The sequence below is a fragment of the Centroberyx affinis genome, unplaced genomic scaffold (assembly GCF_046629955.1).
Source record: "Centroberyx affinis isolate AG114_WGS23_722 - 3 ecotype Tasmania unplaced genomic scaffold, CSIRO-AGI_Caff_v1 ptg000301l_1, whole genome shotgun sequence".
Taxonomy (NCBI): Eukaryota; Metazoa; Chordata; class Actinopteri; order Beryciformes; family Berycidae; genus Centroberyx; species Centroberyx affinis.
This window is the reverse complement of record NW_027278979.1, coordinates 31,075-55,144: the sequence shown is the minus strand read 5'-3', so window position 1 is coordinate 55,144 and position 24,070 is coordinate 31,075. Positions and strand designations below refer to the sequence as shown.

The 24,070-nt window shown below is 41.4% G+C and overlaps 1 protein-coding gene across 1 annotated transcript; it reads left to right on the top strand.

Annotated features, from left to right (window-relative positions):
* The first annotated feature begins 1,665 nt into the window (after window positions 1-1,665).
* On the top strand, window positions 1,666-22,566 carry crabp1a (cellular retinoic acid binding protein 1a). The gene is made up of 4 exons (XM_071515072.1): window positions 1,666-2,074; window positions 6,067-6,245; window positions 18,555-18,668; window positions 22,221-22,566. Exons 1-4 carry the CDS (start codon window positions 2,005-2,007, stop codon window positions 22,269-22,271), a joined length of 414 nt encoding a protein of 137 aa, XP_071371173.1. The 5' UTR covers window positions 1,666-2,004; the 3' UTR covers window positions 22,272-22,566.
* The last annotated feature ends 1,504 nt before the right edge of the window (window positions 22,567-24,070 follow it).

Genomic DNA, 24,070 nt, shown 5'->3' with positions numbered 1-24,070 from the left:
TGTAATAACTTGTCAAAATGTAATAAAAATGTTGCTCTTAATTGGTTGAAAATGGAATAAAACCTGTAATTTTATGTAATAAATTCCATCACATTATTACATTAACCAGCGTTTATTACATCATAACGGCTGTCACATATTTTTTAAACTGAAGATGTGATAATGAAATTGACTAATAATGTAATAGCTCTAATTAGTACATTCTTCTTGCATTATTAGTCAATATTATTATTACATCATCAGTTAAAAATATTTTACACTCGTTATGAAGTAATAAACACTGATTAATGTAATAATGTGATGGAATTTATTGCATTAACAAGTTCTGTTACATTTTATAGGGACATTTTTATAGCATTTAGACAAGTTTTTACATCCAGCAGTTATCACAGTATCAGTTGTTACACACTATTAATTGCAAAGCTTATTAGAAGCCTTCTACTTTCGTTTGGTAAAATTTCATTCTCAGACTTAATATAACTGCTTCAAATGACTCAAATGGATTTTTGCAGTTTTTAGATTCTGTTACTTTAACCTTTATTTATCCGGTGATGGTTTGCTGAGCATGAATGCTCTTTTCCAGCAAAGTCCTGCTTCATTTTCACACAGTCACACACATTCACACCCAGTAACCACAGTCTGTTTTGGTCGAGCAGCTCGGCTGGAGCAGCTTTCAGTGTCTTGCTCAACGGCACCTCAGTTGTAGTTTTTTATGGTATATACCCTAGTGTAGTGTTGACTACTTAGTTAGCAAATCCAATGCCAAGGTACTGAAGCTCTGAGGAGGCTAAATCCCCAAACGATCACCCTGCTTCCACATTACATAATGATACAGACTAACACATTACAGGGAGGTTCTCACCAGCCTTCTTCCCCCCAGGGATCAACAGGGAAACAGCCAGATGAATCATTATCCGTGAAATAGACCATCTCTTTGATCTATGGTTGTAGTGCAGTTATGGTTTCAGGCTAATTTGCACAAAGTTTCAATATCTTCACATTATTTAGTCAACCATGCATTTTAAACTATAACAGAGAAAATGAAAGTGGAAAACCCACAGATCTGAATGTAAAATGATGCATCCTAAAGGATTACATGACAATGACAGAGGCTAGATAGGTACCTGAAATTGTTAAATGGATTATAGAAATTAGATGATCAAATAATACATTCAGGGGGGTTTGATTATCTTTATAGTGTGAATGTGTGAATATTCTACAAGTTATCACACTGTTTACCAAACTTTATTCTGAACTACTACTTTTGAATAAAGAAATATAGGAAAAAGGAATATTTTCTAATTTTTTGAGTATAGAACATAGATTTGATTTGAGTTGCTTGTTTTTTTTTAATTACTTTTTTGTCTCATCTTTTCTCATCATCTTGTCAACAATTCTGAAGTTCACTCTAATACACTGTTTCCATACCACATTCAAAAATGACTATCCACAATCTAGCAGTTGACTCGTCCTTGCTCTATAAATACACTCTGAAAGAAGGACTTGGAGTCTGTCCGATCCCCAGAGAAAACAGAGACGTCAATCTTGCTCTACTGTATTAATGGGACAGAGCTTTCAGGGGGAGGGACCTCCTCTGACTCCCATTAAAGACAGTAGCTATAACGGAGCGGAGACAAGGCTGCAGCCGGCAGACTGAGGAGCTCACTGACACACACAGACGAAGAGACAGAGAGAAAGAGAGAGAGAGAGAGTGTGTGTGTGCAGCACAAGTGTGTGTGTGAAGGAGAGTGGAAACAGGCTGCAAAAAGGGAAACCCAGAAAGACACTTGGTGTAATAGTGTGAAAGAGAGGCTGAGGCCAGTGCAGAAGAGGCAGGAGTGTAGAGAGACACAGAGAGGGAAGGAGGAGGAGGAGGAGGGTGAGAAAGAGTAAGACAGGGAGAGAGAGAGAAAGAGGAAAGAGAGGGAGAGAGAGAGAGACATCAGAGCGTGGAACAGGTTCTTTTTGCAGGCGAAGAAGCCCTTACCCTCAGCCTCAGCAGACATGCCCAACTTTGCCGGCACCTGGAAGATGAAGAGCAGTGAGAATTTCGATGAACTTCTCAAAGCCCTGGGTAAGCCCTTTCCTGCCGATCTATCTCTCCCCATCTCCCCGTCTCTCTCTCTCTCTCTCTCTCTCTCTTCCCCCCCTCTCCTTTCCCCTCCGTAGCCTGTGCAACAGTGCATCCCTGCGTGAGGTTGACTATCAATCATGTCCATTAAAAAAAACCCAAAACAAAAAAGGCTTTTCTTTCTCCTCTGGGATGGAATGCTTTACTTCCAACAACATGGTTTTGTTGTGAGAAGCTGCCTGGGAAAGCAGGCAGAGATCTACGGGGAGATGCGGAGGGAAATCCCTCGGCTATACAGGAGATATGAAACGCTGGATGCAGAATTCCTCCCCAAACAGACGTGGTATTGTTACCAGGAACATGTGGGGGGAACAACATTATTCATGTTAAGCGTTTAAGTAGGGCATGCATTAGCAATGCCAGCGGAGGTCTCCGGAGCCCGGTGCCATTCTCTTGCGTCCTATCTTTTGTTCTTTTTTCACCCTTCTTAGTCTTAACTGATGATTGTGATGGTTTAGATGTGGACAAGTTTAACTGGGTCATTCAATTGTGTGGCGGTGTTTCGTCACGCCGGGACTGAAGCAGACAGGGCCACAGCAAAAAGGCTGGGTGTTTTTAGAATAATGTTCAGAGAGTATTCCCACTGCGAGGTTTTGGAATGTGTGGTGTAAAGCTCTGAAAGCAGTGCAGGGATGAAAAAACTCTCCAGGAACTGATGACAACACACCGGATCATAAATGAAAACTTTAGAGACATGAATGCTTCCTATTTTAGCAGCAGACTGGGCAACTGAAGTCAAAGAGTAGAGTTAAATTTATACCTTGCAAAGCTGAAAGGCCATAATTTAGTCTCATTTACGCATTGCTGCAGCACTAAATAGCAAGCATGTATGATTTGATGGGGATCAGGCTGCATACCAGACTCTAGAAGCTTCTACTCTCCGCTTGCTTTTTGTTTTTGAATATCCTTACCTACGATTATCTACTCTACCATTTCCTACTTTTATCTACTCTCTAATGCCTTGGAACTATTCAAAGGCCCTTTGTGAACAAATTTACTTTGAAAGCCAGTATAAATTTATCTTCTGTACGGTCTGGAATTGCTCATTTTTGATATGTGACAAATCACGTTTGTGGCCAGAATGCAAACCTTCATCTTTACCAAACAAATTTAACACTTCTCCAGCAATCCTGCCCCCATTCTGTGTGAGAGGAAAGGTCTTTATACTGTAAGCCATAAGGTAACTGTTCCTCTGTTTGTATGTCCAGGGAGAAAGCAGTCATTCTCTGAACTCAGTGCCTCATCCATTCATGAACGCATTAACCACATCTGCCTGAGCAGATCATTCGTTTGCTCTTACATAAGTGCTTGGTCAATGGAGAGCCGCTGACGGCCGGCTAATGTGGATTCCAATGCTGCTGGGCCGCCACTTTCCATCATCGTCTTCATAATTATCTGTTGACTCGGAGGTTTCCCTACAGTAGGAGGGGATTGTTCACCATGGTGCGGATAGCAGGGGAACAAGGGAACACAGAGTGAGCGGAGCTGTACAAATTGAACAGACTCACACAGGTTTAGTCTTTTGTTAACTAATTGAGGGGAGGCATGTGTGTTTGCCTTTGCCCCAACAATGGAGAGATACTGTAGGCTTGTTACCTTCACAGCTGAGTCAAAAGTCTATTGTGATTCTATTTTTTTCTGGTGATCTGCTGTTACACTACTGAAAAGATTGGTCTGTATCATTAAAGGCCCTGGTCAAAAAACATAGAAACACACAAGACACTGAGGTTTGGATTCAAAAAGGAAGCAGCATCAGGATCATGTAGAAACCTTAGACATCTTGTTAGTAGTGTTTGTGAGAATTAGCTCAAGTTCTGTCACCTTCATTAACAAACAAAGCATTTTGTGAGTTGTGCTGGGGTGTATTGTTTGTGCCAACCCATGCAATCCTTGCTATTGTTTGCTTAATGATGTTGATCTAAGCACTGAAGCTTATTGTATCGTCACTGTAAGTCCCTTCAGACAAGAATGATGCCTAAAAAATGCTTAAAATGCTTACTCCAAAAAGTCAACTTTTCAGAAATGATTTTTACTGATTGACTCTCCCACTGATGCTCATGCATATTTAACACTGTAAAACCCCAGGCGTGATCCCCGGGTCATGAAACATGGGTGGGGTTCGATGTCAGCTGTCAAAATGATGTTTACATGCTTGGGTCTTGACCAGACAAGGCCACAGTGGTTTTGGTTTTTGGAGGATCTCTGAAAACTGAGCAGAGCTGAACGCTGTGTTTGAAAATCCATGATAGAATAGCTTCGCAAAGTGAAATACTTGGTCCTATTTGTAAAGCTATACACGTTCTATATCTTCAGCTACTTCAGGAGGTGAGAGAGGGCAGTGAAGTAAAAAGACCCAGGACATTTGGCAGGGCATGAGGCAGAGGGCGAGCCAGATGGCCTTGCAGAGTCAAACGGGGCATGCCAGAGTGTTGCCACAAGCCAAAGCCGTGCCACGCGCAGAACGGCAGTCTTACACTGCTGCAGCCACCAGACAAAAGGAAAAGCCGGTGCTGATCTGGCCCGTCAACCTCAAGTGTCAATTTTTTTTCCTGCCACAGCCAAAAACTTAATCTCTCACACAGACTCCAGTGCCAAAATTCCCCAGATTTCTCATTCTCGAGTTGAAGTTACTGCCAGAGCTGCAGAGCAGTTATCATTTTCCTTTCTTTTGAAACATCTGCATTTCTGTCACTCTTGTTTATTCACAATTTGAAGTATGAAATATTAGTGGAACTTCATGTTTGCTACACACACCAACACAGGGTGACATGCAGCCAGCATGCGCCGCTGTATTTTGTGTCCTGTACATGATAGAGGCTGACATGAAGGCCTGGAGTGCTGTGGAAAGCTGGGTGGGGTCGAGCGTTTTAGCAGAATAGAAAGACAGCGGGACACATCGACGACTGGTCGAAACGAAACGGGTGGTGTCTGTGTTCGAATGATCAAGCCTCGCTAGTTAATCCTCCATGACTTCATCTCTCAAATACTCTCTCTCTCTACTTCTTTCTGGCTGTTTTTGTCTGTCTCTCGCTCAGACACATATAGGGTGGGGTTGATTTTGCGGTAACCTGCTCAGTGCTAACCTGGTGTGTGTCCATGATTCACAGTACAAAACATTAGAACTGTGTTCCCAATATTGACTTATACCCACTTTTGCTAATTCCATGTCTCAATTTTCAAGACTAAAAATCCTTCTTTAACCAATCTCCTTTGTCTGCATCTCCCTTTCATGATTTAAGTAGATAAGTCATCTATGACTTCTATCGACCTGAATATGATTAACAATAACATTGACAGGTCTTTGGCTCAGCCTCCACCCCCCTCACCCCTTGAATTATGGTGGCCTGTAATTGACAAACAATAAAGTCACATTTTCACAATAGAGACAAGCAAACCAGCTAATTAGAGCAGAGATCCAGCAGAAACGTCTAGTGAAGAGGTAATATATGGTGCAAATTACTGTAATAATAATACTGCTTTTGTTTTTTTTGAGCTACACTGCTAACTACGAACTAAATGTCTTGCGCCATCAGTCGCTCACTTGTAGCACCGTCCTCCATCGTTGAACAGCTGAAAATGTGAGCCGGGAGTTTTTATTCCAAAACAGAAAACGAGCCACAAAGTGAGTTTTGAAAGCCAGAAATCTCAGCAGCTGGTGAAGTAATAACTGAGTCACTGGTATTGATTAATAACCCTATCAGAGCCCTGCAGATATATTATGGTCATTTTGTACTATGGGGCAGTAAAAAAATACTTATTGCCCCTTTAATTGGTTAATGTTTAAAGTGGAAAGAGCAGGTGGTCCTAATATTTTGTACCCAATGTACTTCTGTTCAGCACTGCCAACTGTGACTTTGACTGCCTTGTTCCTCTCCACCTCCTTCCCTCCTTCTCTCTCTCTCTCTCTCCCTCTGGTCTGGGTCATGCGCGGTCAGGTGTGAACGCCATGCTGAGGAGAGTGGCCGGGGCGGCGGCCGCCAGGCCCCACGTGGAGATCCGCCAGGACGGCGAGAAGTTCTACATCAAAACGTCCACCACTGTGCGCACCACCGAGATCAACTTCCACATCGGAGAAGAGTTTGATGAGGAGACGGTGGACGGGAGAAAATGCAAGGTAGAGCTTCCGTTTAGCTTCAGTTTAGACATCCACTGTCTAAAAATGTCTCACATACTCAACACCTACTTACTGATGATTGTTAGTGCAGGATGGAGGTAAAACTCACCGCTGAATATCACTGAAGTTATCTTGAGCCCGTAACTCACAAACAAGTAAACATTGTCATTCCCAACGAATGACGCAGGGGCTCTTTGAGCCAATCAGTAACAATCCCTCCAAGTTTCATCAAAATCAGACTGGTGGTGCAGCAGTTCAAAGTTTAAAATAGTGACCTTTAATTATAGCACAGTGTAAACAGCAGAACACAGTGTCAAAATGCGTCATCTGCATAGACTGTAAAAAAAAAGATGGACGTAGTGAGTGTGATGTCATCCATAGGTTTCTGAAAGGCCGTTTTGAAGCTAAAAGATCGGCTTTACAATCGCCACCATGTTGACGTTTTTTGGAGCCACTGCAGCCAGAGCGAAGCCGAACTGTTATATCCCATTAATGACGCAGTTATTTTGAAAATCACCATATGGACACACATTAGAAGAAGTGAAATTAGCTACTGAGGCCATAACCTCTTGTCGAAAAAATTTATTGACTTTATATTTTGAGTGAGAAGTTGGGTTGTGGTCCCATTGACTTGCATGGAGTTGGGCTGGATGTGGAGTCTTTTTGGAGCCGGCCCCTAGCGGACGTTAGAGGAATTGCAGCCTGCCACCACTTCTGTATTGGCTTCAAAATTCACTTGTGGTTTTGACCGCTTGGTCATCCCTCCAAGTTTCATTAAAATCAGACCAGTGATATCTGAGATGTTACATTTGAGTTAAAAATTTGACCCGTAATTACAGCGCCCCCATCAGGCCAATCCGTGTAATTTTGTAAACACTGGAAAATAGCGCCGAAATGCATCATGCCTCCAAGTTCTGTCAAAATCGGTGAAAATTCTGCCAAAATATCACTTGAGATATCACGTGCAATGGATGGAGAGACAAAGCCAGATCCAGAATCCCCTATTGATTTCATCGCGTAGGGGACAAATAGCTGCCTTTAAGATTATGTAAACATCTGTATTTAAAAAAAAAAAATCCTGAGCAATCACTATCATGTAACGATTATATAGTATTTTGTAATGAAACCCATGATCCAACCCCTGACTTCACCCTGCTGTTAGCTCTCTCACTTCTCATTTGTGCTTCTAACTGCGGCGCCAGTCTGCCATCAGACCAAACAGGCCCAGAATCATGTCACTGTCTTTCCAGATACAGCTGGATAAACTGTTTTCCCGCTCCGTGCCGTGTCTTTCTGCCTGGGTTGATCCACTCGCCCAAACCTCCTATGGCGTCTGTTTCTGTTTATTCAAAGAACATTATGCCTCATTTCTAAGAAGCAGCTCTAATACAATTAATATAAGCGGTAGATGTAAGTGTGTGTGTGTGTGTGTGTGTGTGTGTGTGTGTGTGATTCTCTACATGACTCAGATGCCCTGCAGCACCAGCAGTGTGTCCTCATTTCTCTTTAAATCTCATTCTCATGAAGAAACGTTCGGCTCGCCATCGTGAGACATAAGCGCATTTACAGCTTCAGATAAGTGTGTGTGTGTGTGTGTGTGTGTGTGTGTGTGTATACAGGGAGGACATAAATTGAAAGCCATACATCCATGTTGGATAGAACATTGTTACTTGATGTTCAGGTGATTACATCCTTTAAATTGTCAACTTCTCTATAAGCAAAGGGCTTAAGGTTGCCAACAACTTCAACAATAGCCCATAATAATTCATGCTAGCATTTTAGAAAGAGTAATTCTGATATTTTTCACTGTGATCTTAACACATATATCTGGAGGATAGACTTTAAAGTGTGTGTGGAGGAGGTGGTTGTGTAGGAGGAGTATAGCAGTAGTATTAGTGGGAAATGTGTGTGTGTGCATTCAAGGCCTTCGAGGCTCTCTCCATGCTATTGTTATTGAGCGTCCCATGAAAAATTAATACCTCCATCCATTGCAGTCTCATCCGTTGGTATCATTGGTATCATCCTCACGTCTGAGCAGCTGGATTAAGGGCAGATTGAGGCGAGATGGATGGTAGTTTCTCTCCAAGCCGCTCCATGCCCAGAGGGGGAATTCTCACACCCATCCTAGAATACAGTATTACTGAAGTCTCCATCATCACACACTGATAGGGCAAACACAACAGTTATCCTGGTTCATGGTAAAAAAAAAAAAAAAAAGCCACAGCTCCTATACACAGGTTTGGAAAGTATGGGAAAAATCGGTAAAATTATTTTTGAGAATTTCAAGATCTTAAAAATTGTTGGAACTCACAACAAATCCACCAAAAGTTTCAAAAAATTCACGACCACACTTCTGCTTCCCTGAGTCTCTGTGTATACTGTTGGGAATATCAGCCAGTAGTCAGAGCTGTAAAACAACAAACAATAGATCTACAATGCCTAAAAACTGAGGATTTAAAAGGTAAGGACTTTAAAAATGGATGAAAAAAGTGTAGAAACCCTGAAAAATACAACTGACTGTGTTCTGTTACATGCAGTATGAGCTTCATAGAGACCTACATGTATCCCCTAACATGACCTGGACTTTTAGGTCAACTATGTAATGAACAGGTTGTGTACAGTTAGGTACGGAGGATTAGTCAGCTCGATTCTTGTGCCTGATAAAGTCCATGTGAAGTTCGGAGTATATCAGATATTAGGATTACCTTCCCAATATTGAGTTCCACCTCCTTTTTTGCACATCTAAAATGTATCTCAATTATGTCAAGGCTTAAAAATCCTCCATTGATTTGTTTCCTCCCCTTCAGTTGCATTTCTTCATTATCGAAGTGGATTTAATTAGCAAAATGAATAAAAGACCTGGATTCACCTTGTCAGTCTATTTCAAAAAGCAGGTGGTCCTAGTGTTTTGTAACTACCATTTCTTAGTGTTACAGGGCAATGTTACTTAATGGTACTTAAATTACTTAAGCCAGTGTTTCTCAACATGGGGTCCGGGGACCACCAGGGGTCCTTGAGGGGGTTCCAGGGGGTCCCCAGGCAAATTGATGAATTGTTAAACTTCACCATTATTTCATTTACAAGAAGTTAACACAATTAGAAAATGTAGAAGAATGCCTGTTTTGATCAGTTTCTCTGTTATCTCTCTACCTACAATACAGATAGTCATGGAATTCTGGACAAAATCATATCTGACAATAAAAATACACAAAATCTCATCAAACGGGGGTCTGAGGCCCAAATGTGGACTAAATTAAGGGTCCTTGATATGAAAAAGGTTGAGAATCACTGATTTAAGCTAACTAATAATATCAATCATCATTCTTTTTCATCAAGCTTCAATCATTCATATTTTTATGCCAGAAATCACTTTCTGAGATTACAATTCGAAATAAATTGTGTAATAATAATAAATTGTGACTGTAACTATAAACTTTTGCAAATGATTTCTCCCTATAATAGATAAGTGGGTAAGTTTTATAGCTGTCGGGTGTTTTAGCTCAGTCAGCGGGTGGAGCGCTGGGATCTGTACTGAACAAAGTTAAACGATGTGGTAATCTGGGATTCCATACTTACACACAACTCTATAATTCATGTGTGTGTCCTGTGCCTGAAATGATTCTGGGGTTTGGGGTTTCTGTGAACATACAAGTTGCAACACTGTGCATCACAGAGCTATTCAATCATTTTTGGGAGTCCATAAATTTACTTCAGTTTTGGCCATTAGTGGAGATATGGGATGGGAATCTCACATATAGGTCAAATGCCTCGGCTTTGGAATAGACTTGTGACGATGTCTGATCAGAGACTCACTAAAAAGATATTTAATTGGGACATTTCGCATGGTCATCCCTGGGCCAATGAGTTGAAATCCTTATTTTATTTGAACGATTTGTCATTCATTTTCCAGAACAGCTTATTTTGTGATATTCAGGAGATTAGGAGTGTTTCTCACATATAAACAAAAATGGTCTGCTGATATATGGTATAAACAAAAATGACGAACTTATTGTCTCATAAAGAGTAGCTACAGTGTAGAACCTTATGTGAAGTATAATTTAAACAAAAGACAAAGATCCCCATGTGCACAGTTACGTTCAGGAACATTACCATTAGCCCTAGAGACCGGCAGGTTTAATGCCACTCCAGAGGAGGACAGACTTTGTTTGTTGTGTGAGTTAGGTGAAATTGAGAATCAGGTTCATTTTTTGTGTTACTGTCCTGTCTACAAGGACGTAAGGGATGTACTTTTTAGTAAAATGTCCTCTATTTATGTTGATTTCTTTGGGCTGGATGATTATGAAAAACTTGAGTTGTGCTTCAAGAAGGGAATCTTATTTGTAGCAGATTTTATTTGCCAAGCTTGGGAGAGAAGGCAGAATATTTTGTTTAAACTGTACCGAGCTGTACAATAATCTGTAATTTTGTAATGAAATGAAATGTGTGACCACTGCAACTGTAACTTTGGTGTGTTGTAAACCCATGAGGGTTGGACACGAAAATAAAAGAAAATCAAATCAAGAAAATCAAATATAGCTTCTCCATGTGATATAAACATAATTTTGCTTATCAGACCAAATAATGTTATTGCAGCTATACAATAAATGGTGTCTCAAAAGTTGAGGAATTTAGAGACACTACGTCATGGCAGAACCATGTTGCCACAGCTACAATTGAGATAACGAGGATCTAAATTAGAAAATGGCTTTAATAAGACAAGCTGGCATTGACCGGCCAGTGGCTGACATCTGTTTATTACAACGGCATCGCTCTGCGCTTAGCAACCCCAGATCCCCGGCTACATTTGTCCTTTCACTGGGGAGAAACGGAGCCTTGTTTACTATCAGCAGGTCACACCGGATAAACTGATACTCATTTTCTTGACAAGCTCACATGGAGACGCGGTGTTGTCCCGTCACACAGAGGAACAGGTGAGGGAGCCGTCAAAAAGAAAGGCCAGGAGCTGAATAAAAGTAGCAATAAATTAAATTACAAATTACAGTGCTAAATTAGAGTTCTCTCATTAGACAGTAACAAAATGTATGGGAAATTTGGAATTATTATACTGAAACTACAGATATTGAAAGAAACAGTATTTTTTATTTGCACTGGTTTATCTTACACAAAGTCAACAATCTGACCGGCAAATACTTTAGAGTCCTTTGTCAAAGACAGGTGGAAAATAGACACATGTTATTACTGGCTTATTACACTGTAATTGCTGTAATCTAAACACTGATATAAAACTATGTGTGGATCCCAATGGGCGTGGTAAGATGTTCTGGTTCATGGACAAACAACAACTTACATATGTGAAAATGGTATGATCAAAGATGATGGATCCCTTATGATAAACCATAGAAACAAATTTCTCCATGAGACTGGCAGCCATTTACTGCTTTGTTGGTGGCAGTGATGAACGTGGTTTCACTCAGCAGTCCACAGTCTCTCATTAACACTCTTCTGGGTTGAGGTCTGGTGACTGAGGAGACCACGACATACTGTACTTATGTAGCCCTTATGTAGAATCACATATTTTACTGTATGCTTGCTGTATTACTGCACTGCTGCTCCATCTCTGAGAGGAATTGTTTCGAAAATGAAAGTCACAATGAAGTGGCATTTTGAGAGCATCTTGCCTCCGTGATTTGAATGAATTTCCGGACGAAAAAGGATATTTGGGCATAAAGTGGGGAGGAATCATTCAAAAGTGGCCGTAAACCAATGGGATAACAGGATCCATTAAGGAGTTTTATATGGTGGGAGGGATCTGTGATGATATTATTGGTTGTTTTTTTGGATTGTATGCCATGAAGTAACAACTAAAGCGTGGAAGTAATGAGATTCTGACATAGAAATATGAACATATAATTTTTTTGACATGTATTGTTAAATAGGTGCCGCTTCCTGAAATTCTGTTTTTGCCTCTTTTACCCCCGGCCACAGAAAGGTCAGAGGTCAGGTTCAGCTACAGAACAGCGAACCTGGAGCTGGTTGGGATTCAGATGCTTGAACCCAGGGCCTCCGGCTGCAATGAATTCCCCGAAAAGTAATAGTTTGAAAGTAATGAGTGGTGTGCTGCAATATGCCTATTCAGCTTAAAGTACAAACTTTGAGGGAGAATAAGCTGCAGTGTCTGTTGCAGTGCTAGTGGAGGATAGTTGCATAACAGATCCAGGATGGGTGAGTTGTTGACAGCTTCCACTGCTTTTCTAACCGCTGGATGAATCTGGGCTTTGTGGATCAGGAAATTTGTATTCTTGAAGGCGCCGCTTCCATCAGGGAAAAATACATCCTGGGTGAAAGTGATCCCTAAGGCTGTCCATTTACGTTAACAAGATTAACAGTGATGTCTATCTCTAAGGGATGGATGGAAGAAAATATTATGAAGAAGTTTAACATCTGCAATTGAAGGGTAAATGTTATATATCTGTTTAAGAAAGACAATTGTGTCTGTGTTGTTTAATATTTAAAGAACACAGACAGTTATATCCACTAAAATGTTAGTATCTATTGAGTAAATGGTTCAAGATTGCCAATAAATTCAGTAATGTTTAATGATGAGTTTTGCTTTTGTGCAAGCAACTATATTGTCAAATTGGAGAGTCTCAATATATCAATTGGTTTCAATTCAAAACACTTTTTGGAATGAAACTTTTTAATTATATAACAACAAAAACCCTTTCAATATTGGAGGACTGAAACATTTTAGAAAAGCTTTATTTTACAGCCCAGTCAAACAGTTGAGCATTCAAACAATTACAACTACTAGAGCAACTCCATGACACTGGTTAATAGATGTATTTGTATTGTAGATAGTGTTATATATTCTAAGACATACAAGGAGTCTTCTTCCAACCATTTGGAAAATGTGTTCTTCCTATTACAAAATTTCTTACATCACACAATGAAAACAAATGATGGTAGATATCTTACATGCTTGGGTGGCAAAACAATTTCAATTTATTTTTAGAGAGTGAATAAGAAACTTCAGTTTTTTCCCCCCTCCCAAATGGATATACTGGTATGTAAACTGTATCTTATCTCCATAACTATATGCAGTTGACTGATTGACTTTTTGACATTTCACCAAAAGCCTAAAAATATGTAGTCTATTCATGACACGACAGAGACTGAAACAGCACACACATTGTTTTGCAACTCTCTCGGAGAAGACAATAAAACTGCCAAGCTCATTTCCCGGTTGTTTCCCAACTGGGTGGACAATTTCAAGTTCTGTTCACAAATGTATAACAGAAAAATTACTGTACTGAAAAGTGACCCTACAAATTCTTGGGCAGTGGAACTGAAGTGGTATTCATGCTTGCGGAGAGAAAATATTGCACATGGAAAGGGAAAAAATGTGTAATTGCGTGCATGCACTACATTAAGTCAATATAATTCAAGCAAGAGCCTGAGATAGTTGAGATAGATATTTGTTTTAAACCACAAAGCGCTTCTGGGTATGTGTGCGGAACAGAATCCACTGTGGTGGTTTGATCTCTGTCTGTCTAAATTACATCAATGAATATGCGCAATTGCATGTATTCAGATAACAATGGTAAATTTTGGAGATATTATTCACAAATGGAACTGTCAAACCGAGATTTCGACTATGCTGAAGCGGCATTCAGCAGCTAAAATCTCAAATATCGATTTTTTGCCTCTACCTTTATTTTTACGGCGTGAACTACATGTTGCAGTCGGGCAGAGCAGACATGACCTAATTTGGATCCCAGGAGACAGCGTGGCTCCTTCTGTCTGTGCCCTGGGGCATGCTGGGTACTGGGCAGGGCTAGACGGCTGTCAGCGCCACAGCTTTTTGCCACACGAAGCCTCGCTGTGAGGAGGCAGACGAGACCTTGTTGTTATCACACATTCACCAGATCCCTCTGTTTAGGCTTGAAACGCAATTCCAGCGTCTCGGCATTCATTCGTGGAAAAATCAATGTTGTTGATGATATATTTGGTCTCTCACTCATAAAGGAGAAGTCAAAGCAGCACGTTGTCTACCGGTGTGGCAATCACACGCAAGACTGGAGCCAGACCTGCAGGACGGCCAGCCCAGTGACACTGGCACATGAGCCGGAGGGCGGACGGGGCTTGGCGGACGTTGAGGTGGAGGGGTTGGCAGCAGAGGGCTAAGTGGGGTTTGGCTGAGGCCGGCCGCCCCCGTGGTTAAAGGGATTACACGCTGATCTGTGCCTGGCAAAGACCAGAGGGCTGATTAACACCGCCACAAGGTTAAAAAACTCCCTCTAATCTGCGGGATTGTCGAGGGATCAGACGGCCTCCTCTCACTTCCAGGAGCGCTCCTGTTCAGAGGAGAAAGTGATAAGGCACTTCCTGTCGGTCGATGGGTTCAGAGTGGCAGACATAATGAGGCGATTATACACCTGCTCTGCATGGATGGAGGTGTTTCATGAAGGATGGCAAAGACATAGAGGCCCAGGAGTTTGCGCTACCTCCTGTACTATTGTACCACCATTGGACACTGTTCTATTAAAACAGATCATTCCTTGGTTGAAAGATAAATATAGCTTTACATTCTGATGGCAGAAAGGCAACAAAACAAGTCATTCTCATCTGAACACAGCGGCTCGGTGCAGCCGTTGTTGTCTTCCAGTGTACGACAAAAGCACGGCACTTCTGAGCAAGAGGACTTTGACAGATGGAGTCCTTTTGCCCAGCCGGTTGCTATAGAGACCGACGTTAAGTATTAGTCACCTGCCATGAGGCTACGGGGAGAGGGGAGAGGGGAGAGGGAACGGAGATGCTGTGTAAAGAAGGATCAGAGTCCGTGTGATCGCCAAGAACAATAGAAGTTCTGTATAAGATTCAGATTCAGATTCAGAAAATGTGAATTTCTCTGGTTGACATCACACCTTAAAGAGTTTCATAGTGAAAGGACAACATGATCTCACTTACAGTCCAAAGACATAGGTCATGGCATACTGTATATACATAGGGACAGTGGACTATACACACACTCCACATACAGCACTGCATCTTCTAGCATTTTGACGAAGGCCAGTCCTCTGGTGTTTTGGTGAGCTGACAGGCAGCCTTGCCAAGGTTTGGGGGAAATGGAGCGGGCCTGTATTGTCAGAACAGATGAGGGTCAGTGTGTCTGAGACTGCCATGCCTAATTTCCTCGCATTTGACAAACTGTAGGTCATCCAGCATGGAGAGGCAGGAACAGGCCTGCAGCGAAACACGGCCGAATCTAAAATCTCGAGCCAAAGAGACTGCAGATTTGTCAAGTTAAAGGACTGATTGCTTCAGAGTGATTCCAGTAAAACATTGAGCAGGCAAAATATTGGGTGTGGAGTTGCAACCCCTTTCATGCAATCCATATCTCATTTGTCTCAAGGCTGAAAAATAATTTGTTAACCTGTCTGCTCCCCACCTTGATGTGCAATTAGCTTCATGATTAAAGCCAATTTAACAGATAAAATCAAGAAGTTGATGTCTGATAGAAAAGAGCAACTGTAACTGTGTTCTGTAACTTCATGATTAAACTACAACTTTGTGATTAAAATTCAATTTAACAGGTAAAATCAAGTTGATGTCTAATAGAAAAGAACAACTGCAACTGTACCCTAACACTTTGAATACTAAGAGTCTGGCATAGGCTTCTCAGATTGGGAATTATAGTGAGCAACCACTGACACGAGAAACACAGCCTGAGCACACAGTGTGACGAGATGGGTTCAAGGGGGAGTGAGCGTGTTATTTTGGGCACTGAAAGACATTTTGTTAAGTCAAAAAAAAAAAAAACCCAAAAAAACCTTTAAACCATGCAGGAAATGAGATGTTCTCCCACTTAGCTTTAGACACACACACAGAGACACTAAATTCTGTGAGACTCAACCGGAGCCAACAACAGCAGATGCTCCGATAAGTATCCAGTTAGAAAGCGACAGAGAAAAAACAAGACGTGGTAAAACAAATGCCTCAGACAAGTAGGATGAATTTGTTTTAGGCTTTAGTGTATGTGTGTGTGTGTGTGTGTTGTTTGGAGGAGAGAGAGGGAGAGTGTGTGTGTGTGTATTTATCTGTGAGTTAGTGTGCAATAGAGAGAATGAGAGAGCAAATCCATCCAAGTCAGCGCCAGAGACTGATGCTAGCGCTAGAATGGGGCCGTAGCTAATCGACTTTCTGGGTTCTGGCTTTATTAGAAAAAAAAAAGAAAAAAAAAGAAAGAAGAAAAAACAGAGGGGAGGGAGAGCTGTAGAAAAGCTGTAGCAAAGCTGTAGAAAAGCCCCTCTGCTGTTCAGCTTGGCAAAGTCTGAGGACGGCGGCCCGCAGGGACCCGTGATGGCTTCCCTTACCTTTGATATGGTGATTAACATTTGCCTCTAAGAAACCGAGGCTGCCGCTCCATCCAAAGTGCACTGCAGTGCTGAAAATATACACTTCTCTTATTTTCAACAGGACAAATTATCAGACGAAATGCCTATGAGCAACACTGCAAATGCACTACTTTACTGGCAATTATGAGAAAAACAATCCCGGTTTTCAAAATAAAATTCACTGCTCAGACCCGGACTCTTTGTTGTGCATAAATACTGCGCTCGAGTTGGATTAAGCAACGCCGCTTTGATCAGTTGCAGGCCTTGGAGCTGGATCACAGCGGTTTGGTGCAATGTTGAAAAGGAAAATGCAGCTGGGTTTACTGACTAGAAAAACACACTTCAACTGTGGGATAATATCATTAGTGTCCGATAGCGGCATACTGTAATCCCAACAGTTATGAATGTGTTGATAGCAGGCTAGCCTATGGCATTTTGACTAAAACTTTGGATGGAGGAAAATCAATACGCTGGATCGAGGAAACTAATTCTAAAACAGCTGAAAACAGAGCAGCCTGTGTGACAGTGTGCTAAGTTTGAAGTAGACATTAGAGGTAATAAAAGAAGATGGTAATTAATGCCCCCTAAACTGACCAAAATGATAAATCCTCTCCATTAGCACAAATTAGCATCACGGGTCTCATCGCCTCTGATTCTTTATGAATTGCTAACTCTCTGATAGGCAATTTGAGTCAATTATTCCAAAAGAAATTAGTCCTGAAGTCAAAATCTGACTAATCCTGTTGAACTCATTTGAATTAATATTGAAGCAAATTAGCAGAGGGAGACCTTGACCTACTGAAAGCTAAGAGGATTTTATGTTTTCTCTGCAGACTGCTGAAGCCAATATATTTGAGTTGGAAAATATATTCTTAAGTTCATGTAAATGCATTCTAAAAGTTCAACTTATTAGTAGCGTCTAGCGCCCAACAGATCAAATTTGTGATAAAATGGAGTTTGATAGCAGATCATTTTTCAGCTATCTTAAACATCAAGGTTTTGGTGTCAGCCCCTCAGAATCAAAAAGCGAGGGCTTCTTTCTAGAGCCGCCATTTTGCACCGACATTCAACAATCATACAGGGAGAAATCCATCGTAGAAGAGGCAGAGAGACTAATTTCTCCACAGACAGCAGCCTCAATAGACCAGAATGCAATGCAGCCACAAGTCATGTTGTGTTTTGAGTAAGAGGCGTGACTCACTTTTTCTTGACCGGAAAACCTCTCTTGCAGCTATCTCTATTGCTCTCTCCACCGACACATATATAACCCAGAGCTGAATGCAACAAGTTCAGGCCCATTCTCTTTGGGTTGTTGAAAGGCATTCTGGGAAATGTAGGAAGTCACTAACTGAAGTAGAAGTAGACGAGGCAAGTTGAGGGAAAGGGACTCGTTTTTTTGATTTTGGTGACATCTTTGGTGCAAAACCGTCCTTATTGTGGTGTTTCTACTCAGCACTTCCTAGAGATCACCTGTCAATCAAACAATGTGGGCGGGACTGTGACGTCTTTTTCCTTGGATTTTTTTGAGTTTCTGTAGGTGGCGCTCTTTTCTTTGTCTGTTCAGCCATGGTGGCTATCGCTGCTCATGCTAACTACCCAGTTCTTCTTCTGTTTATTCCAAACAAACCGCTGTTTCTGCTGCTGGAATCGTAAAACGCATCACTACCTGTGCAGCAGAGGAAGACCTACCAGACTCCGGGTGTTTAGAACAGAGAATATAAAAGCTTTCATGAACTGACTATAGGTTGAATCACTATTTTGTTTTATCAGTCGGTGATAGCGAGTTGCAAAACAGACATTTACTGATATGAAAATGTCATGTATTGTTGCTTTAAGATACACCTTGCGAATGCGTTTTTGTCATCACTGACCTGGACCAAGATACTGACCTTTCGTTCTGTTGTCCCACCTGCCCCTCCCCCCCCCACCTGCCCCTCCCCCCTCCCACCTGCAGAGCCTCGCCACCTGGGAGACGGAGAACAAGATCCACTGTCAGCAGACTCTGGTGGACGGTGACGGCCCCAAAACCTACTGGACCAGAGAGATGAAAGGCGATGAGCTCATACTGGTGAGTGCTCAGAAAATGACTCATCATCTAGCCCCAGGCCAGTCAATAGATTAGAAGAAAAAAAAAATGAAGGACATAAGCAACAATGCAGATTACACAACTCTCATTTCAGGCCGAGGTCCTTGTGTCCCTCAAAAAAGAGAGAAATTATTTAAAAATTCATTCAAAAACTATTTTTCAATTTAAAATCAATTCAACCAGTAAAGCTGCTCTTTCTCCCTCCTCATAAACATGCAAATGAATGTCCTGCATGGTGCATAAAGTAATACAGAGGCAACAGAAACACGCTGGTATGATGTGTATGGTGGCTAATCTGTATGGTCGGTCTGTTATGAGGCTTGTGTGCAGCAGCTGGGAGGCTCGGAGGACATCAGATGCATTAAGATGGGATTTGAAAGTAGCCGGTGTTCTCTGTATGAGAGATGGTTAATAAAATGAGGCAGGGAGTGTATGAAGCCACCCTGGAGATTCATCTATAAAGGAAATGAGAGGGGCCGTTTCCCAAGGAGCCGAGCTTTCATCCTTCCCACAGAGAGACGTGAAAGGAGAACAAGAGGAGCTGCTACGCTGACATTGCAGTAATACCCCCCGTATTTAGCCAGATTAATATGGGTAGGAGTCACCGGGTCTAAAGCGCCCCGAACGATGTGCAGAGGTGCAGGCCAAGACCAACGGACCGACAAACAGTTCTCAGGAACCCTGCATCAACGTCTTTGCCCTCTTAATGCTCGACGCTCCCACGGTCCGCTTTTGTTGTTGGAAGTGTTTGTCGGATGAACATCGGAAATGCAAAACCTTGTCAGTGGATTTGGAACAAAAATAAAGACGCTTTAGATGCTGAATTCCAAACTAATTGCAGGATTTGCATAGCACCATACTAGTATTACAGGCAAGAAGCAAGTATGCAGTGGGCAGAACAGCAGAAACAGCTTTTACCTCTTTGAATCATATCCTTGATGCTGTTTTAGTATTTAGTTGAGTTGTATACTATTGAAGAGCATGTTAGCATTCCATTTCTGGTTTAAATAGCTTGCTGGTAGCGCCTCATTTTTGTCTTACCGAAAAGAAGGAAGGACATGTGAAATCTTCCTCCAGTGCTTGGGTTATAAAAGCAGAGAGTGTTATGGCCTACAGCGCCCGGCGCTCTGGTGACACTTTGGCCCGGCTGCCCTGGAGGAGCTGAAGAGCCCGCGCGCTAATGGAGATTGATCTGGCCGAGCTGTGACAGCAACAGAGTGTCTATGTGGACGACTGGGGAGACAGGCGGTTTGCTCTTCTCACCTCAGTCCCCACCGCCTTCACACCATCCTTCCCCTCACACAGGCTACGTTCACAATGCAGCTGAAAACGCCCCAGTTCTAAATATCTAAATTTGTCCCTCACATGTGACACAGATCTGATGATTTCTGATCAGAGTGAACAGCAAAAACTTGCACGGAGTTGCATTTTTTCATGTCTGATGTGGAGCGCATGGATATGTGGTGCAAAATCGGATCCCAGGAAGTGTGACCTACATGTGACTTGTAGTTGTTGTCGACATAGCCGTGACAGCAAGTAAATCTTATCTCATTCAGGCGATGAGACACAACAACAGAAAGAAAGCAAACACGGACGACTTGACGGGTATTCGGGGAAACGCCTAAATTCAGTCAAAAGTTGAAGACCCATTTACTGTAACTGTGCGTGTTTAAAACAACTGGGAGAAGTATATGTACAAAAACAGATGTGACATCTTTTGTTATTGTTACTGTGTGCATGTGTATTTTTTCACATCACTGTCAGTTCATATTGGTATGGGATATGGATTACATCCTAGAATAGATATGAACAGCCATCCAAAAAATTAGATATGAGCAGAAATTGAGCATGAAGGCCTGCAGCCATAAACAGACCCACACAGACTCAGACTGACTGAAACACTCACAGCGACACACAAACGAGGGTTTGGTTGATATCGGTTTGTCAATATATCAGGCTGATATTGGCCTTTTATTAAATATCAGCTACTGGCCAGTAATGTCGCCCACTGCCAATATGATGGAGGTTTCTCCTTGACCACAGCTACATGTGTAAACTCTTCAACTTTATTAATTAATCTATTCAAGTGTTCAATTGTTTTGTAAGTTAAATTTTAATTTAAAGGCATTAGTGTGTCCCAGATGTTCCCCTACCATTGGAAAGGTCCAGTGAGAGTTTTAGTGTCATGTGTTGGTCTAAATGCTTTTTTAATGGCTTTTTATCCTGCCAAGAATAAAATTCAGGGGGAGACAGTGAATCCTAAATCCTCAAATTTAAAGATGTTTAAAAGTAAAGTTTATGGTAAAGTAAGGACTCTGATTTAACCATACGGCTAGATGTCCAAAACTAATCGCATCTTGACATCTATCCACAAAATAAAGGACACGACATCAGTGCAGATTCCAACATCTGTTCATAAACTCATACGCCTGATTAAAAGTAAAAAACGTTACAGTCATGTGACATATCTCTTTGAACGCTTCAGAGGAATAAATTGTGTAATGTGGTATTGATTAAATATCATCCTGTTAAAAATCTTGGAAGAATTTTGTGCCTCTCAAGCGAAAAACAGGCATGAGTCATCACTGCACCCAGACAACCTCGTTCCATCGGGACAAAGAACGGGAAAAGCCAAAACAAACATTGTCTGGACCTGAATCATATCTATCAGTTTCCAAGGAAGCCTCCAGACACCGAGACAGTTGAACAATTGCAGAGCTTCAGCTAGAGTCTCAAAGGAGGACTAACAATCATAATGCAATGGTCTGATTGTCTGTGGCAGTTCACACTGTAAGTGGGGCACATTTCCATAAGATTTGCATGTTCCATTTAATTGGTTTAGTCTGAAAACACTTTAAGGGCAAAGTCTTGCAATTTTCTGCAGCTACATCAGCCTAAAATAAAATAAGAAAATTATGGCACATCTGAAAATTCAATTCAAGTGACTCATGCCTGTGTATTAAGGGGATTGGATGCATAAGCCAGTGATTGAGGAGTTTCTTTTGGTTTCATCATCAACAGTTTGCAGTATGACCCAGATTGACAGACATAATGTTGAATGTGATGTTGTGAAGCATAACTTAAAGGATTTCCTTGACTTTGGAGTTTTATTTGACAGTTTTCCTCACTGAGAACTTGTCACATTGTGAAGTTAATGTTTGTTTAAGTACTTCAGTAACCAAAAACGATCTTACTCTTCTCATTTCTCAACATCCCGAACTTCCCCTAGGGGATCAATAAAGTGCATCTTAATCTTAATCATTTAAACAAAGGGGTGCAGCTATCCCAACCTGACTAGCTTGAAGCTAGGTGTGCCCTTTCATTGCAATGAGGAAGGCTAAAAAAGTTTTTTAAGGAAAACTTAAGGAATGTAGAAACTTACTGGGCTCAGTGTGACAGGTGTTTGTTGAAGAAAACTAATAAACTAAAGTTCAAAATGTAAAGCTATATCCTTAACTTTTCCTGCCAGTTGAAGATGTGGACTAATGAGCATCAGATAACTGAAATATTGAACTTTCTTTGTGTTTCCTCCAGACGTTTGGGGCAGACGACGTAGTGTGCACACGGATTTACATCCGGGAATGAAGCTCCGCAACCTCATCAGGAGAGACAGAAACTACAGGACAGGAACCCAGCTGGATACACCACACCTCATTTAAACCCGACAACCCTCTGTCATGCTAACATGCTAGCAAAATTTGCAATGTATCCTGTGTAATCTCTCAGCAAAACCTGCATAGTCTACGCGTACAATAGCAACGTTTCTGTAATCTGGTCATTTGTGGCGTGTGGTGTGTTTTTACAGTCCTGCGGTACAGTAGCTGCTCGCTGGATGCTCAGTGTCCGTCTGCAACCCTGGTGTCATTTTGTTTTGGTAGATTTTAGGCATCAACTGCATCGATTAGGCATTCATGTTCAATGACAAGCAACAATTAAAAAAAAAATGGGACAAACTGTATTGGAATTTCTTTCTTGACAGTAGGCCTATGCATTTCCATTAACCAGAAACCAAATGTATACACTACCAGACACACCTGATTGAATGCATTATGTTTTTCATTATCTTAAAGCCATTTTCATCTAAAGGCTTCTGCTTAAATGCTTGAAATTTGTTTCTTAGACAAATATAAGTAGTGAAGTTGATGCCTATGTATGACTTTCTTTCCAAAGCCTTTGCCTTTCCATCAAGGCAAAGGGCAGCTGCTTTAAAGAATCTAAAATATAAGATAGTTTTGATTTGTTTAACACTTTTCATTTGTGTTATTTCATAGTTTTGATGTCTTTACTATTATTCTAAAATGTGGAAAAGAGTAAAAATACAGAAAAATGCATGTCTAAACTTATGACTGGTAGTGTAGACATTTGTGATATTTGTGTGATTTTGTATACTGGTGTGTTCTTGTTATCTGCCTCCACAGTTTATCCTCAAACTGAAATGCAAAGGGTATAAATTGTGTAAAAGGTGTCAGTGTATCAGATTTAATACCTGAAGACACAGGCTCAGGTCTTCTCCAGTTTCTGGCTTTGGGAAAGAGTTGATCATGTTCAGTTACAGATTGAGCAGTTGGCAGTTATGCTAGTGAAAGTCTATCAGGCTAAAAGCATTTACTCTTAAAACAAATTCAAATATAATTTTTCAAAGAAATGTTTTTTAGCCCAACAGACACCAACTAGCCTTCATAACAAATGCTTAACTTCTGTTCCTGAATTCTCAAAGATAAAATAACTGCTGCAGGTGTTTTTTGGATAAACTGAAAGGACCTCCAGCCCCCCAGGAATCAGATACACTTCTTAAAAAGCTGAACTAGCCCTTTAAGAGAGCACTGGGTTGAAAAGCCCACATCCCTCGACCCTCCACTCCCCGCTGCTCGCTGCTATTCGTCTCTTGCGCGGTTTCTTCCCAGACACTCCCGGGAGACGGGTCTTTGTGTCTGATACAGTACTGAGGCAATACGATTAAAGACAGAATGGGGTGGCGAGATAAGAACAGACAGACTGGAGCAAAATACAGTCAAAGCATCCAAGTAGGGCCTTGTCGCTCCAGCGTGACTAATGCCACAGTTCCACATTTACATGAGTCGTCTATTCATGGCGACAGAGGGGTTTAAATCCAGAGGAGCACATGGAGATGTTTTTTTTTAGATTCTGCATTATGTATTTTGGATTTCAAAGAGATCTGGATGTGAGGTAGAAACGAGGAAACTTTATCCTTATGTGACTTGCCTGCAGGGCAAGTCATGCAGAGACAATGTTACTGGAACGAACAGACACAGTAGCGTTACGGTCAGTCCGTCTATCTGACCTCTTTTGCTTCACTAGCCTTTCTAACCTGATGAGCTGCCCACTGGTCTGTGCTGTGCCTTGTTTTACCAACAAGGTGGCCA